At 45.7% G+C, this 14,100-nt stretch overlaps 1 protein-coding gene across 1 annotated transcript in view; it reads left to right on the top strand.

Moving 5' to 3' along the window:
• Positions 1-14,100, top strand: part of mapk1 (mitogen-activated protein kinase 1) — a 114,910-nt gene that overhangs the window by 83,119 nt on the left and 17,691 nt on the right. The window contains exon 4 of the mRNA XM_068055354.1: positions 10,675-10,791. Within this exon, the coding sequence (XP_067911455.1) occupies positions 10,675-10,791 (117 nt within the window). The remainder of the gene's footprint in view (positions 1-10,674; positions 10,792-14,100) is intronic.

The raw sequence follows: 14,100 nt of genomic DNA, 5'->3' as shown, positions 1-14,100 counted from the left end.
ATTAAGAGGATTTATCTTAATAAACTGGCTTCATATCCAATTAAATTTTAGTATTAAAAGTGTGCAATCATTTTTTTCAGATTGTACATCTGCAAAGCTTGCCATCTGACAATTTCAAAGGATTTAGAGTAGAGCAGTATAAATAGTATTTATAAGTGGATAATCCTGTGCCTGGACTAATGTAGCATTTATAAATGGAAATACAATGTTCAGAATGTACCTTCAGCTCTGGGATCTTCACTAAATACACAGGATTCTAAGTATGTGGTTAATGAAATTTGAATATGATCTCACCCTGTATCAGTCAGTGAATTTCTGAGACAGACCTAGTCACTAATAATTTATAATGCATTGCCAACTAACAGCCTCAGCTGATAAAAGCAAGTATCCCATCTGCCTTCCTAACCACCTTATCTACTTGTGCTGCTGCCTTCAGTGATCTATGGACAAGTACACCAAGATCCCTCTGACCTTCTGTACTTCCTAGGGTCCTACCATCCATTGTATATTCCCTTGTCTTGTTAGTCCTCCCAAAATGCATCACCTCACACTTCTCAGGATGAAATTCCATTTGCCACTGCTCTGCCCATCTTACCAGCCCATCTATATCATCCTGTAATCTAAGGCTTTCCCCCTCACTATTTACAACATCACCAATTTTCGTATCATCGGCAAACTTACTGATCATACCTCCTATATTCACGTCTAAATCATTAATGTACACTACAAACAAGAAAGGTCCCAGCACCGATCCCTGCGGTTCACCACTGATCACAGGCTTCTACTCGCAGACTTGACATGATAGATGCTGAGAGGCTGTTTCCCTTGGCTGTAGAGTCCAGAATTAATAATCTCAGGATAAGGGCTTGGCCATTTAGGACTGAGATGAGAAATTTCTTCACTCAGTGGGTTATGAATCTTTTGACTTCTCTATTCCAGAGGATGGGATGCTCAGTGGATGAGTACAGTCAAGGCTAGGATGGATTGATTTTTAAGCACTAAAGGGATTGAGATATGAGGGTAGGATAGAAAAGTGAAGTTGAGGGAGAAGATCAGCCATGATATTTGTGTGGCGGACCAGGCTCAAGTGGTCATATGGCTTATTCCTATTTCTTGTGTGATATATAATCCAGTTAGAACAAGTGTCCAAGCATTTTTGAGGTTAGGGATTCAATCTTGCTACCTTTTAGTGTGCAACTTGCTTTGTATAAAATCCGATCATTTGACAAGAATGAAACATTTTTGTGTATGGTTATTTTATTCCATTTTTTTCATTGTACACTTGAATTAAAAACTAATTGTAGCTTAAAAAAAAGTGAGCAGTGGGGCATAAACATTATGGTCCAGTATGCTCAAGACATTGATATGATTCTGTTTAACAAAGGGGCGTTCCCAATGTTAATGTCTGAGTGTAGTCCTGAATTCATTTTCTCCTTTATGAATGCTGGACTTTGTAGCATTGTTTTAAAAATTCATTTTTAAATGTTTAAGATGGAGTCTGGAAGGTCAGGTGACCTCACATCCACTCTGCTATAGGACAAAACAGATCAAAGACTTTATTTTGGGAAAAAAAAGAGACTGCAGGGGTAACACCTGAAGAACACTGGGTTTCGCCTTCCCAGAATTTCGGGTTATAAACAAGGGGGTCAGTGATTCTGAAAATGCAAATGTACCAAGTAGCTGTTAACACCTGGGAACAATGGAAGGCCCAGGTGGCTCTGTGAAACCAGATTTCTGGACTTTGCGTATTGGAACAGGGCAATAAGCTATTGACTTGAGTCCAGATAAATTTAACAGATTTTCTGAAAGCAGACAGGCTGTGAGAGAGGAAACCAGCAGTTGTAGGCTGTAAGAAGGGAACCCAGCGGTTGCAGCTACAGAACAGGCAGTAAGGAAGATGACCAGTGGTGACAGTCTCACCTGAGTGTGGGGCGGGGGGGGAGAGACAGACACAGGGAGAGAGTATCACCTGCTCTCAGAAGCCTGATACAGCAAAAAGCTACAAAGACTTGAACCTGTTTGGAAAGTTGAAGCTTGCAGAGAAGAAGACGACCAGCAGGATCACCAGGAATTGCTGTCTTTGCGGACATCCAGATCAGAAGTTCTCTGAGAAGTGAGCAAAGAGGACGTTGGATTTTTGAAAAGGTCTTTGAGACCCAACCCATTGCTACTGATAGGAGTTTGGGACTTTAACCGCAAAGGATTTCGCCATCAAAAAGGAATGCAACATAAATGTATGGTGTGAGATTTTCCAGTACTTTAATAAGTTTAAAAAGAATACCTTTTGTAATCTGGAGTATCAGCTACTTACAAAGAACCATTTAATTCATGCGTGTATTTTTTAGTGTAGTTATAATAGTGTTAGAATGTGAAATCTTGTCATGTAACTTTTTAAATTGGTCTGGGGGTTCATATCCCCTATTTTAATGGTAACGGTCTCGCTGAGGTCGTAACATCCTGCAGTGTGTCTGCTGACTAATTTTGCAAATTATAAATTTCTCATTTGAATTGGAACAAGCATGTAATTTTTGTCCTATTAACTTTCTAAAGTGATGTATTTGATAGCTAACTGGGGGAGTACAGTTTTAATCTCATTTGTTCTGGATTATCTTCAAAGGAATTTGGTTCAAATTGTGATTGAATTGCAGTCACAGAGCAGTTCAGTTTGTGTCTTTTAGGGAAGTGAAGCTAATTGGCACCATGGTACATCTTACCTTTTAACTATGTTTCAATGATCACTTCTATGTTGGAGAAGCATCTGTTTTTACAGTGGTAAAGATTGTCCTCACCTGCAAACTTTGTGTTCATGTGGAGTACTGGTCACTCACCAGTTTAAATCAGTTAGTTTATAACACATGAATTGGAGCAGGAGTAGGCTTTTCGCTTCTTGGAACCCAGTCTGACGGCCTATATGCTTTCGCAGCCTGTAGTCAAGGATATGATGTATTGTGGATCTAGAATTTAGGGGTAAAGATGTTCTTGTTTGACGGTTTGAATTTTTGTATATTTATTTCAGTTTTGGGCAGGAATAGTTTGATTCATGAGGGATGTGAGGTCCACATATGGAGTGGTTAGTAACACTGAATCAAGGAGATTATCCAGTGTAAAACCCCAAAAATTAACAGTTCCTTAAATTGCTAGAATTGCCCCATAATTATAAGATTTAATTGGATTCAATTCCCTTTGGGACCTGCAAGTAATAAACTAGGATGCGGAATCTTTAAGAGCACTTGTTCTGTATAAGTGACCTTAAAAGAGCAATCTTAAACGAACAAATAATAAGTCATGTATTTTAACAATCAATACATTTCTTTCTCTTGCACACAAATATACAAGATTTTTTTTAAAGAACAGGCCAAGACATTAAGCCCATTTATTTTTTCTAAATCTGAATCACTTGTCCATACTTCTCAATTTATCCCTTAATCTTTGTTCCTCATAAATGCCTATTTATACTGTCTTTGTTTGCTTTCCCTGGTAACTTATTCTGGAAACCTACAGCAGTTTGTTCAAGAGAAGTTGAAATGGTATCCAAATGTAGTGCCATCTATTTTGTGCACCTTCACTAAACAGGTGAAATAATAGAAAATGCTGGAAGTGCAGAGAAGATCTAATAACATCTGAAAAGGCAGGTTACTGCCTCAGACCTTTCAGTTCTTTACAGGTACTGCTGGGTCTGCTATATAATAGCAACATTTTATGTTTGTTTTTTGTTTAACTGTATAATCTGGCAGCTATCAGTGGGATTTGACTCCCCTGATGATTAAGTTGGTAAAGGCCATGCGTAAGGTTCCAAGTTCAATTCCTAGTCTGTGGCTCATGCTCTTGTTTGCTACTGAGTGATCAATGCTGAAAGTGAATGTGTGAAAGTCAGGTAAGATCAAACTTCTTCCCCTGCCTTGCCCATCCTACCTCTGACCAAGTAGTCAGATACTCGGTTGATTCTTATTAGGTACTGGTTACCTGGGTGAGAAACTGGTGGATGACTGGTGCTACTGGAATTGTATCCCACTGGAAGTTGGTGTTTTCAGGGAAGAAGTTGGGTGGGATGGTGGTGGAATCAATTCTTGAAATTGGCTGCTGCTTTGAGATGTCTTATTACTATGGCGCACCACACCAAGGAGTAATAGTTTGGTCAGTATGGCTTCTGGTGAACATAGTGAGTTGGTAAGTGGGTATTGGGAGCTTTCTGTCAGATGGAAAAGCATAAGGTCATTCAGCATAGACCATTTGATGGTTGAGGTCTGAGCATGACTGTTCTCTTAAAATGAAGAAGTAATAACTACTGAAATGCCATATATGAGGCCCAGGTAACTCTCAAATCTTGCAACAACTTAAATTTATTAGCACCTTTTATGTAGTAATGTCCTTGGATGTTTCACAGGAGTGTAATCAGGCAAATTTGACACTGAACAAAAGAGAGATTAGGACAGGTGACCTAAAGCTTGGTCAAAGAGGTAGGTTTTAAGTTTGAAAGGAGGTGAGGGGCAAAGGGGTTTCTGGAGGGAATTTGGGCTTTGGGGCCTAGGGAACTGAAGGCACAGCTGCCAATGATGGGGCAAAGTAAGTGGGGAATGCACACGAGGCTGGAGTTCTCAGGGTTGCAGTGCTTGAGGTTATAGAGATGGGAAGGAGTGAGGCGACAGAGGGATTTGAACACAATTTATGAAGGGTGGAAAATATTGCAACGTAGTAGAATCTGGAGGTAACAAAGGACAGAGAAGAGTGTTTTGGCAGCAGGTGAGCAGAAGCAGGGGCGGAGATGGGCAATATTGGATGTTGGAAGTAGGCACTCTGTGATGGAGAACACGTGGGGTTGGAAGCTCAGCTTGGGGTCATAAAGGATGCTGAGGTTACAAACAGTCTGGTTCAGCATCACAGTGGCCAGTAAGAGTTTGGAATTTCAGGTAATGGTACTAATCATCCCTGCAGCTGGCCTGTTCTCTAGGTGTTGAGTATTTAATTGAATCTTGTTACTGGCTCCCACAGTTCCCCAGCAGTTTGTCATACAAGTTTAGAAATGACAGACCTACTGCAATGCCTGACAGTGGATGTTGTGGACCATGACAACAACAGTACATGTTGGCGTGTGCCGCCAAAGATGTAACTTTAAGAACAGAATTGTGACAGAGTCCCCATAGAAGACCTGGCGAGAGATTTTTTTGGTTTTCCTGAAAAAACTATGAAAAAACCTGCTTGTTTTTGTGGGGTACTGATATCTCAATCCTACTGCAGAGGTGATTTTAAACTAGTATTTTTTAAATAACTTTCCCCTGTGTCTTTGATACATCTAAAAATTCCTGAGGTTTGTTCTGTGACTGTTTAAGTAGCTCATTCTGTTGCATTTTGTATTTATCACAGGAAAAAAAAATAGTGAGCAGACTTCAGCTATTGTAGGATACATTTGCCAAATTCACACTGGTATTGATGTAAATCCAGTACCAAATTTGTAATAGAACAGAGATGCAAATCAGCACCTCTACGTGACTGCCGACCAGACTTGTGGAATTTCTGGTGCCAGTTCACATGGTGTTGGCCCCACGGTCCGTGTCTCTCTGTGTGCTTCCCGTGTCTGTCTCTGTGTGCCCCCCCCCCCCCCCGTGTCTGTCTCTGTGTGCCCCCCCCCCGTGTCTGTCTCTGTGTGCCCCCCCCCCGTGTCTGTCTCTGTGTGCCCCCCCCCCGTGTCTGTCTCTGTGTTCCCCCCCCCCCCCGTGTCTGTCTCTGTGTTCCCCCCCCCCCCCGTGTCTGTCTCTGTGTGCCCCCCCCGTGTCTGTCTCTGTGTGCCCCCCCCCCGTGTCTGTCTCTGTGTGCCCCCCCCCCGTGTCTGTCTCTGTGTGCCCCCCCCCCGTGTCTGTCTCTGTGTGCCCCCCCCCCGTGTCTGTCTCTGTGTGCCCCCCCCGTGTCTGTCTCTGTGTGCCCCCCCCGTGTCTGTCTCTGTGTGCCCCCCCCGTGTCTGTCTCTGTGTGCCCCCCCCCCCGTGTCTGTCTCTGTGTGCCCCCCCCCGTGTCTGTCTCTGTGTGCCCCCCCCGTGTCTGTCTCTGTGTGCCCCCCCCGTGTCTGTCTCTGTGTGCCCCCCCCGTGTCTGTCTCTGTGTGCCCCCCCCGTGTCTGTCTCTGTGTGCCCCCCCCGTGTCTGTCTCTGTGTGCCCCCCCCGTGTCTGTCTCTGTGTGCCCCCCCCCGTGTCTGTCTCTGTGTGCCCCCCCCGTGTCTGTCTCTGTGTGCCCCCCCCGTGTCTGTCTCTGTGTGCCCCCCCCGTGTCTGTCTCTGTGTGCCCCCCCCCCGTGTCTGTCTCTGTGTGCCCCCCCCCCGTGTCTGTCTCTGTGTGCCCCCCCCCCGTGTCTGTCTCTGTGTGCCCCCCCCCCGTGTCTGTCTCTGTGTGCCCCCCCCCCGTGTCTGTCTCTGTGTGCCCCCCCCGTGTCTGTCTCTGTGTGCCCCCCCCCGTGTCTGTCTCTGTGTGCCCCCCCCGTGTCTGTCTCTGTGTGCCCCCCCCCCCGTGTCTGTCTCTGTGTGCCCCCCCCCCGTGTCTGTCTCTGTGTGCCCCCCCCCGTGTCTGTCTCTGTGTGCCCCCCCCCGTGTCTGTCTCTGTGTGCCCCCCCCCGTGTCTGTCTCTGTGTGCCCCCCCCGTGTCTGTCTCTGTGTGCCCCCCCCGTGTCTGTCTCTGTGTGCCCCCCCGTGTCTGTCTCTGTGTGCCCCCCCCGTGTCTGTCTCTGTGTGCCCCCCCCGTGTCTGTCTCTGTGTGCCCCCCCCGTGTCTGTCTCTGTGTGCCCCCCCCGTGTCTGTCTCTGTGTGCCCCCCCCGTGTCTGTCTCTGTGTGCCCCCCCCCGTGTCTGTCTCTGTGTGCCCCCCCCCGTGTCTGTCTCTGTGTGCCCCCCCCCGTGTCTGTCTCTGTGTGCCCCCCCCCGTGTCTGTCTCTGTGTGCCCCCCCCCCGTGTCTGTCTCTGTGTGCCCCCCCCCCGTGTCTGTCTCTGTGTGCCCCCCCCCGTGTCTGTCTCTGTGTGCCCCCCCCGTGTCTGTCTCTGTGTGCCCCCCCCGTGTCTGTCTCTGTGTGCCCCCCCCGTGTCTGTCTGTGTGCCCCCCCCCCGTGTCTGTCTGTGTGCCCCCCCCCCGTGTCTGTCTGTGTGTGCCCCCCCCGCCCGATGCTGGAACTCTGAAATGAGAATAGAAAGTGCGGGAAATACTCAGGTCTGGCAGCGTGTGTAGAGAGAAACAGTTAGCGTTTCAGGTCTGTGACCCTTCATCAAAACTGGCAAAAGTTAGAAATGTAACAATCTTTGAGCAAGGGAAAGGGGGGGTGGTTGCATGGGGGAGAAGAACAAGAAGGAAGGTCTGTGATAGGATGGAAGGGGGAGAGATTAAATGACCGATGTCATGGAACAGAATGCAAATGGAGTGCGAAATAGTTATAGTGAAAGACAAAGCATGAGTCCAGAGAGAGTGCTAATGGCAGAATAATGAACAGCACTGTACAAATGCAAAAAGATGAAAAACAAGTTTAAGACTAGAATGTGGTTAAAAATAAATAATTAAAAAAAATATATATTAAATTAAAATAAATAATGGGGCTCTTGGTGTAAAATTGTTGAACTCTATATTGAGACGAGAAGGCTGTAAAGTGCCTAATCAGAAGATGAGGTGCTGTTCCTCGAGCTTGCATTGAGCTTCACTGGAACACTGCAGCAGGCCGAGGACAGAAATATGGGCTTGAGAACAAGTTGGTGAATTAAAATGACAAGCAACTGGAAGCTCCAGATCATGCATGTGGACCAAGTGGAGATGTTCTGCAAAGCAGTCACCCAATCTGCATTTGGTCTTCCCAGTGTAGAGGAGACCGCATTGTGAGCAGCGAATACAGTATACTAAATTGAAAGAAGTACAAGTAAATCACTGTCTCACCTGAAAGGAATGTTTGGGGCCTTGGATAGTGAGGAGGTAAAAGGGCAGCTAATACGCCTCCTGCGATTGCATGGGAAGGTGCTGTGGGAAGGGGCAAGGTGTCACGGGTGATGGAGGAGTGGGCCAGAGTGTCACGGAGGGAACGGTCCCTTCAGATTGCTGATGGGAGGGGAAGATGTGTTTGGTGGTGGCATCATGCTGGAGATGGCGGAGGATGATCCTGTGGATGTGGAGGCTGATGGGGTGGAAAGTGAGAATAAGATGAACCCTGTTGTAGTTCTGGGAGGGAGGGGAAAGGGTGAAGGCAGAAGTGTGGGCAATGGGTCAGACACGGTTGAGGGCCCTATCAACAACAGGGGGGAATCCTTGGTTGAGGAAAAAGGAATATATATTAGTGGCGCTGTTGTGGAAGGTTGCATCAGCAGAACAGGTGCGTCAGAGACTACTGTTGCTTTTCTGGCTGCTAAACAGTAAAACTGGAAATCCACATTGATGCTGTGAAAATATAAATGAATTGAAAGAAGTAGTGAATGTGAGCTATTTCTCCAATGCATGGTGACACAGGGTATAGACAAATTTAATTTTATTCTTTAATTCTTCATGTTCAAGTAATTGATATCCATAACATACTGACAACAATAAATCATCATTATTTTTGACATTGTTGATGCACTAGGCCAGAATTCTGCTGGCTGATTCCTATTCAACTAGTGCTGAGCCTGGATTAAATGGGTCACTATTGCTGCTGCAGTCAGTAATAAAACTGCTAGATTGATGTAAATGAGGTTTTCTAAAAGGTTGCTGTGGCCGGATTTAGGATGTTAAATTTTGCTGTTTGTGTTTCAACATTGCCAGATACAGCAGCCAATTCAGTGCAGTCCCCAGGGGAACAATTTAGTTCAATTTTCACTGTATTTGGGCATCTTCACCTCCACTTACAGTCAGTCTGGGAGTAATTTCCCAATTGGTGAACAAACTGATATCAGCTAACAGACTGAAAACCTGTTCCTCTGAGCCTCCTGGGTTCCTTGGCTCCATCTTAAAACATTCTATCAAACACAATTACAGTGTTGCAAAATGAGCATTTTTTTTCCCCTATTGCACCACCCCAATCTTCTCATCACCCACCCAGTCAAATGTCTGTTGTTTTAATTGGGATTGGGGGGGGGGGGGTGCAGCTTGCTGTGTTTTGTGCACATCCCTTGAACATCCATTGTTTTAAATCTTCAAAGTGAGATGCTTTGTATCAATTTTCTCCAACAAATTAAACCTGTCAATCTACAACCAAAGGTACTGTGGATAGGATGCATTACCAGAAGAGTAGATGAGTGTTTTGGAATGCTTTTGACACGGTTGGCCATACCATCTTCCTCCAATGTGTCTCCACTGTCGTCCAGCTGGATGGGACTGCTCTTACCTGGTTCCATTCTTTCTTAAATAAAAGCAAAATACTGCGGATGCTGGAAATCTGATCTTTCTTACCTAGTCATGGCCAGCAACCCACTTGTGATGCTTCTCTTCCGACTCCCACACAGTTACCTCTGGTGTTCCACCCCCTCCACCCCCAAGGATCTATCCTTGTCCCCCTCCTATTTCCTGTCTATGTGCTGCCCCTCTGACATCATCCGAATGCATGGCACTAGTTTTCACATGTATGGCACTCAGCTCAACTCACCACCACTTCTCTTGACTCCTCCACTGCTGCTAAATTATCAGACTGCTTATCTAACATCCCGTACTGGATGAGCAGAAATTTCTTCCAATTAAATATTGGGAAGACTGAAGCCATCGTCTTTGGTCTCTGCTGCAAACTCATTTCCTAGCTACGTCTCCATTCCTCTCCCTGGCAACAGTCTGAGATTAAGCCAGTCAGTTCACAGCCTTGGTGTCACATTCAACCCCGAGATGAGTTTCCAATCCCATAGTCGTGCCATCGCTAACACTGCTGTTCCCACCCCCGTAACATTGCCTGACTTTGCCCGTCTCAGCTCAACCTCTGCTGAAGTCCTCACTCGTGCCTCTGTTACCTCTAGATTTGACTCTTCCAATACACTTGTGGCTGGTCTCCCACATCCGACTCTCCGTAAATTTGAGGGCATCAAAACTCGTGTCTTGCACCAGGTCCCGTTCTTCCCCTCCCCCCCCATCCCCGCCCCACCCTCACCCGAGTGCTCGCTGACCTATGTTGACTTCTAGTCAAGCAATGTCTTAATTTTAACATTCTCATCCTTGTTTTCAAATTGCTCCGCGGCCTTGCCCCTCCCTAACTCTAATCTCCTGCAGCCCCGCAACCTTCCAAGATAGCTGCACTCCTCTAATTCTGGCCTCTTGTGCATCCCTGATTTTAATATCTCCAGCATTGGTGGCCACACCTTCAGTTGCCTAGCCCTAAGCTCTGGAATACCCTCCCTACACCTCTCCACCTTGTTTACCCTTTTAAAACACTCCTTAAAACCTACCTCTGGCCAAGCTTTTGGTCACCTGACCTAATAGCTCCTTTTGTGGCTCGGTGTCGTACTTTATTTTATAATGCTGCTGTGAAGCGCCTTGGGATGTTTTATTACATTAAAGGCAGTATGTAAATATAAGTTGTTGGTGTGTGGATTGGTCATAAAGTTTTAATTTGCAACTTTGGTGGCAGTAACTTACTTACAAGGCCTGTAGCCTGTCTCCAATGTAGTAAACCTTTTCTTCAGATGTTGACACTGCTTCAATACATGGAGTAGGAAATGCTGTGGTTTTCTGATGCAAAAATAATGCTTTGTTTTTTCTCTCTTACAGATCTGTGACTTTGGACTGGCACGTGTGGCTGACCCAGACCATGATCATACCGGATTCCTGACAGAATATGTTGCCACCCGTTGGTATCGAGCACCTGAGATTATGCTCAACTCCAAGGTGAGCTTTTGGGCTGTTTTATTTTTAATCCTAACCTGGAGCTGACAATTCTAAGGCTGTGCAAAAGCAAAACAAGTAACTTTGCAAATTGAACATCTTTGTTCTAATTATTCAAATTCAAATGTTTGAGTCCCCATTCCGCCCCACTCCAAACCTAGGAACTGGTATTGAAAATTATAGTACATTGAACTGTACATGGAATGGCTAGCCAAATATCTTGATTTGGAATGGTGACCGCTCAGTTTAGTTTAGTTTAGAGATACAGCACTGAAACAGGCCCTTCGGCCCACCGAGTCTGTGCCGACTATCAACCACCCATTTATACTAATCCTACACTAATCCCATATTCCTATCACATCCCCACCTGTCCCTATATTTCCCTACCACCTACCTATACTAGGGGCAATTTATACTGGCCAATTAACCTATCAACCTGCAAGTCTTTGGCATGTGGGAGGAAACCGGAGCACCCGGAGGAAACCCACGCAGACACAGGGAGAACTTGCAAACTCCGCACAGGCAGTACCCAGAATCGAACCCGGGTCCCTGGAGCTGAGAGTGGTTTGCTTTCCTTCTTGCTTTGTTCTACTCCAGTAGTTTGTTGGGAGTTGCATCATTTCTCATTGAGTGAAGGTTGTCATGTACTTCAAGGCTGTTGCTGGTGGGAGCAATTTGAGCTGTTATTAAACCCATCAAATGACACTCCATTGCATGTAAACTGCATTGGCTAAGTGTCTTTTCTTGCAATCTTGATGCATTAAATTTCATCTAAAATTATCAATTGAGGAATTTAAGTGTTCAGGATATGACTACTTTTTGGTGACTAGGATCTTGAGCACATGGAACATTGTGATCAGTTTAAAGTTGGGCATCACTCTGAAGCTTGGCTTGGATCACAAATTGGGGAAAGAAGGCAAAATCTGCCAGTGAGATGAATGTTTTGATAAATGTCACAACATCCCACAGAGAATGCATTTTAGAAGCTGCTAATAATAGTAGCTGTGAACCTAGTAAAGCTTGTAGGAATGTTGTTGGCAGCTTGTACTCGAGACTAGGAATTGATAGGATATTTGAGGAGAGGAGCTCCTTTTTTTTTCTCCTTTTTTGGAGTCCCCTAAGGATCTATCCTTACTGCCCCCCCTCCTATTTTTTTTTTAAGCTAAATGTTGTCCCTCTCTGACATCATCTGAGAGCACATCAGGTTCCGATTGTATGCTACCGACAACCCAGCTCTACCTTGCCACAACTTCTCAACCCCGTCCACTGTCTGATTTGTCAAACTGCTTGCCAGTACTGGATGAGCAGAAATTTCCTCCAACTAATATTGGGAATATTGAAGCCATTGTCTTCGAATCCTGCCACAAACTCAGTTCCCTAGCCACCAGTTCCATCCCACTCCCTGGCTACTGTCTGATGCCGAACCAAACTGTTCATAACCTTGTGTCAGTTTGACCCCAAGATCAGCTTCCGATCATGTTATCTACTGCATCACCAAGACTGCCTACTTCCACCTCCACAACCTCGCCCGCCTCAGACCCACCTTTGTTCAACTGCTGTTTAAACCCTTGTTAATGCTTTTGTTACCTTCAGACTTGACTGTGCGAGTGCTCTTCTGGCTGGCCTTCCATCTTCCTACATAAACTTGAGCTCATCTAAAACTCTGCTTCCCGTATCTTAACTTGCACCGAGTCCTGTTCACCATCATCCTTCTGGTCATTGACCTACTTTGGCTTCCAATCTGGCAACACCTCAATTTTAAAATTCTTATCCTTGTTTTCAATTTCCTCAATGGTCTCATCCCTCCCTATCTCATAACCACCTCCAGCCTTCAAGACTTCTGCTCTCCTCCAATTCTGGCCTCTGCTCCACCATTGACAGCTGTGCCTTCAGCTGCCTAGGCCTTGAGCTCTGGAATTCCCTCCCCAAATCTCTCCACCTCTCCACGTCTCACTATTCCTTTAAGCTGCTCTTTAGAATCTGCCTTGGTCAGCTTTACTAATATCCTCTTGCATGACTCGGTGTCAGATTTTGTTTAATGTTCCTGTGAAGCCCCTTGGGACATTTTACTACATTAAAAGTGCAGGTTGCTGTCAGAAATGCAACTTTGCAGGACAGCTAACCATGATTTCAGTATATGACGTTTGTCACATTTTGCAGAAGCCTCAGCAATCCAGGCTTGAGCTGATAAGTAGCAAGTAACATTCGTGCCACACAAGTGCCAGGCAATGACGATCTCAAACGAGACCAAATCTAACCATCTCCCCTTGATGTTCAATGGCATTACAGTTGCTGAATCCCCCACCATCAACATCCTGAGCATTGCCATTGACCAGAATCTGACTGGACAGCCATATAAATACTCTGGCTATAAGAGCAGGTCAGAGGATAGGAATTCTGCAGCGCGTAACTCACCTCCTATCTCCCCAATGCCTGTCCGCCATCTACAAGGCACAAGTCAGGAGTGTGATAGAATATTCTCCACTTGCCTGGATGAGTGCAGCTCCAACAACACTCAAGAAGCTCAACACCATCCAGGACAAAGCAGCCTGCTTGATTATTACCCCATCTGCAAACATTCACCCCCTCCACCGCCGGCGCACAGTGGCAGCAGTGTGTACCATCTACAAGATGTGCTGCAGCAACTCGCCAAGGCTCCTTGGACCGCACCTTCCAAACCTGCAACCTCTACCAACTAGAAGGACAAGGGCAACAGATGCACTGGAGCATCACCACTTGCAAGTTCCCCTCCAAGCCACGCACCATCCTGACCTGGAACTATATCGCCGTTCTTTTACTGTCGCTGGGTCAATATCCTGGGACTCCCTTTCCAACAGCACTGTGGGTATACCTACATCTCAAGGAGTTTAGCGGTTCAAGAGGGCAGCTCAGCACCACCTTCGCAAGGGCAATTAGGGATGGGTAATAAATCCTGGGCTAGCCTAGCCCTGAATGAATATTTTAAAAATTGGTACATTTAGATTCTCTGTCTGTTCCAAATTGACTCTCAGATTTGTTTTAAAGCTTATTTGAAGAAATGATTAAACTGACTTCTCGACACCCACCTCCAGCAGTAGAGGTCTGAGTTTAAATACTGCGAAAATAATGTCATGATCAATGATCAAGCTTGCATGTTCATTGATGCTAAATTTGCTGTACAGGAGTGACTCTGCAGAATCCTGTCTAACATTATGTAGCTTTATGCGAGGGAAATGTCAGTTGTTGGAATTGTCCTGTCCTGTGAGCCCTATAATGGAGATGGGGCTGAAAAAGAAAGCACTTGGAGTGACTATTACAGACGAGTTAAAGACA

This window comes from Heterodontus francisci, chromosome 23 (assembly GCF_036365525.1).
Source record: "Heterodontus francisci isolate sHetFra1 chromosome 23, sHetFra1.hap1, whole genome shotgun sequence".
NCBI lineage: Eukaryota > Metazoa > Chordata > Chondrichthyes > Heterodontiformes > Heterodontidae > Heterodontus > Heterodontus francisci.
This window is presented reverse-complemented; position numbering and strand designations above follow the sequence as displayed.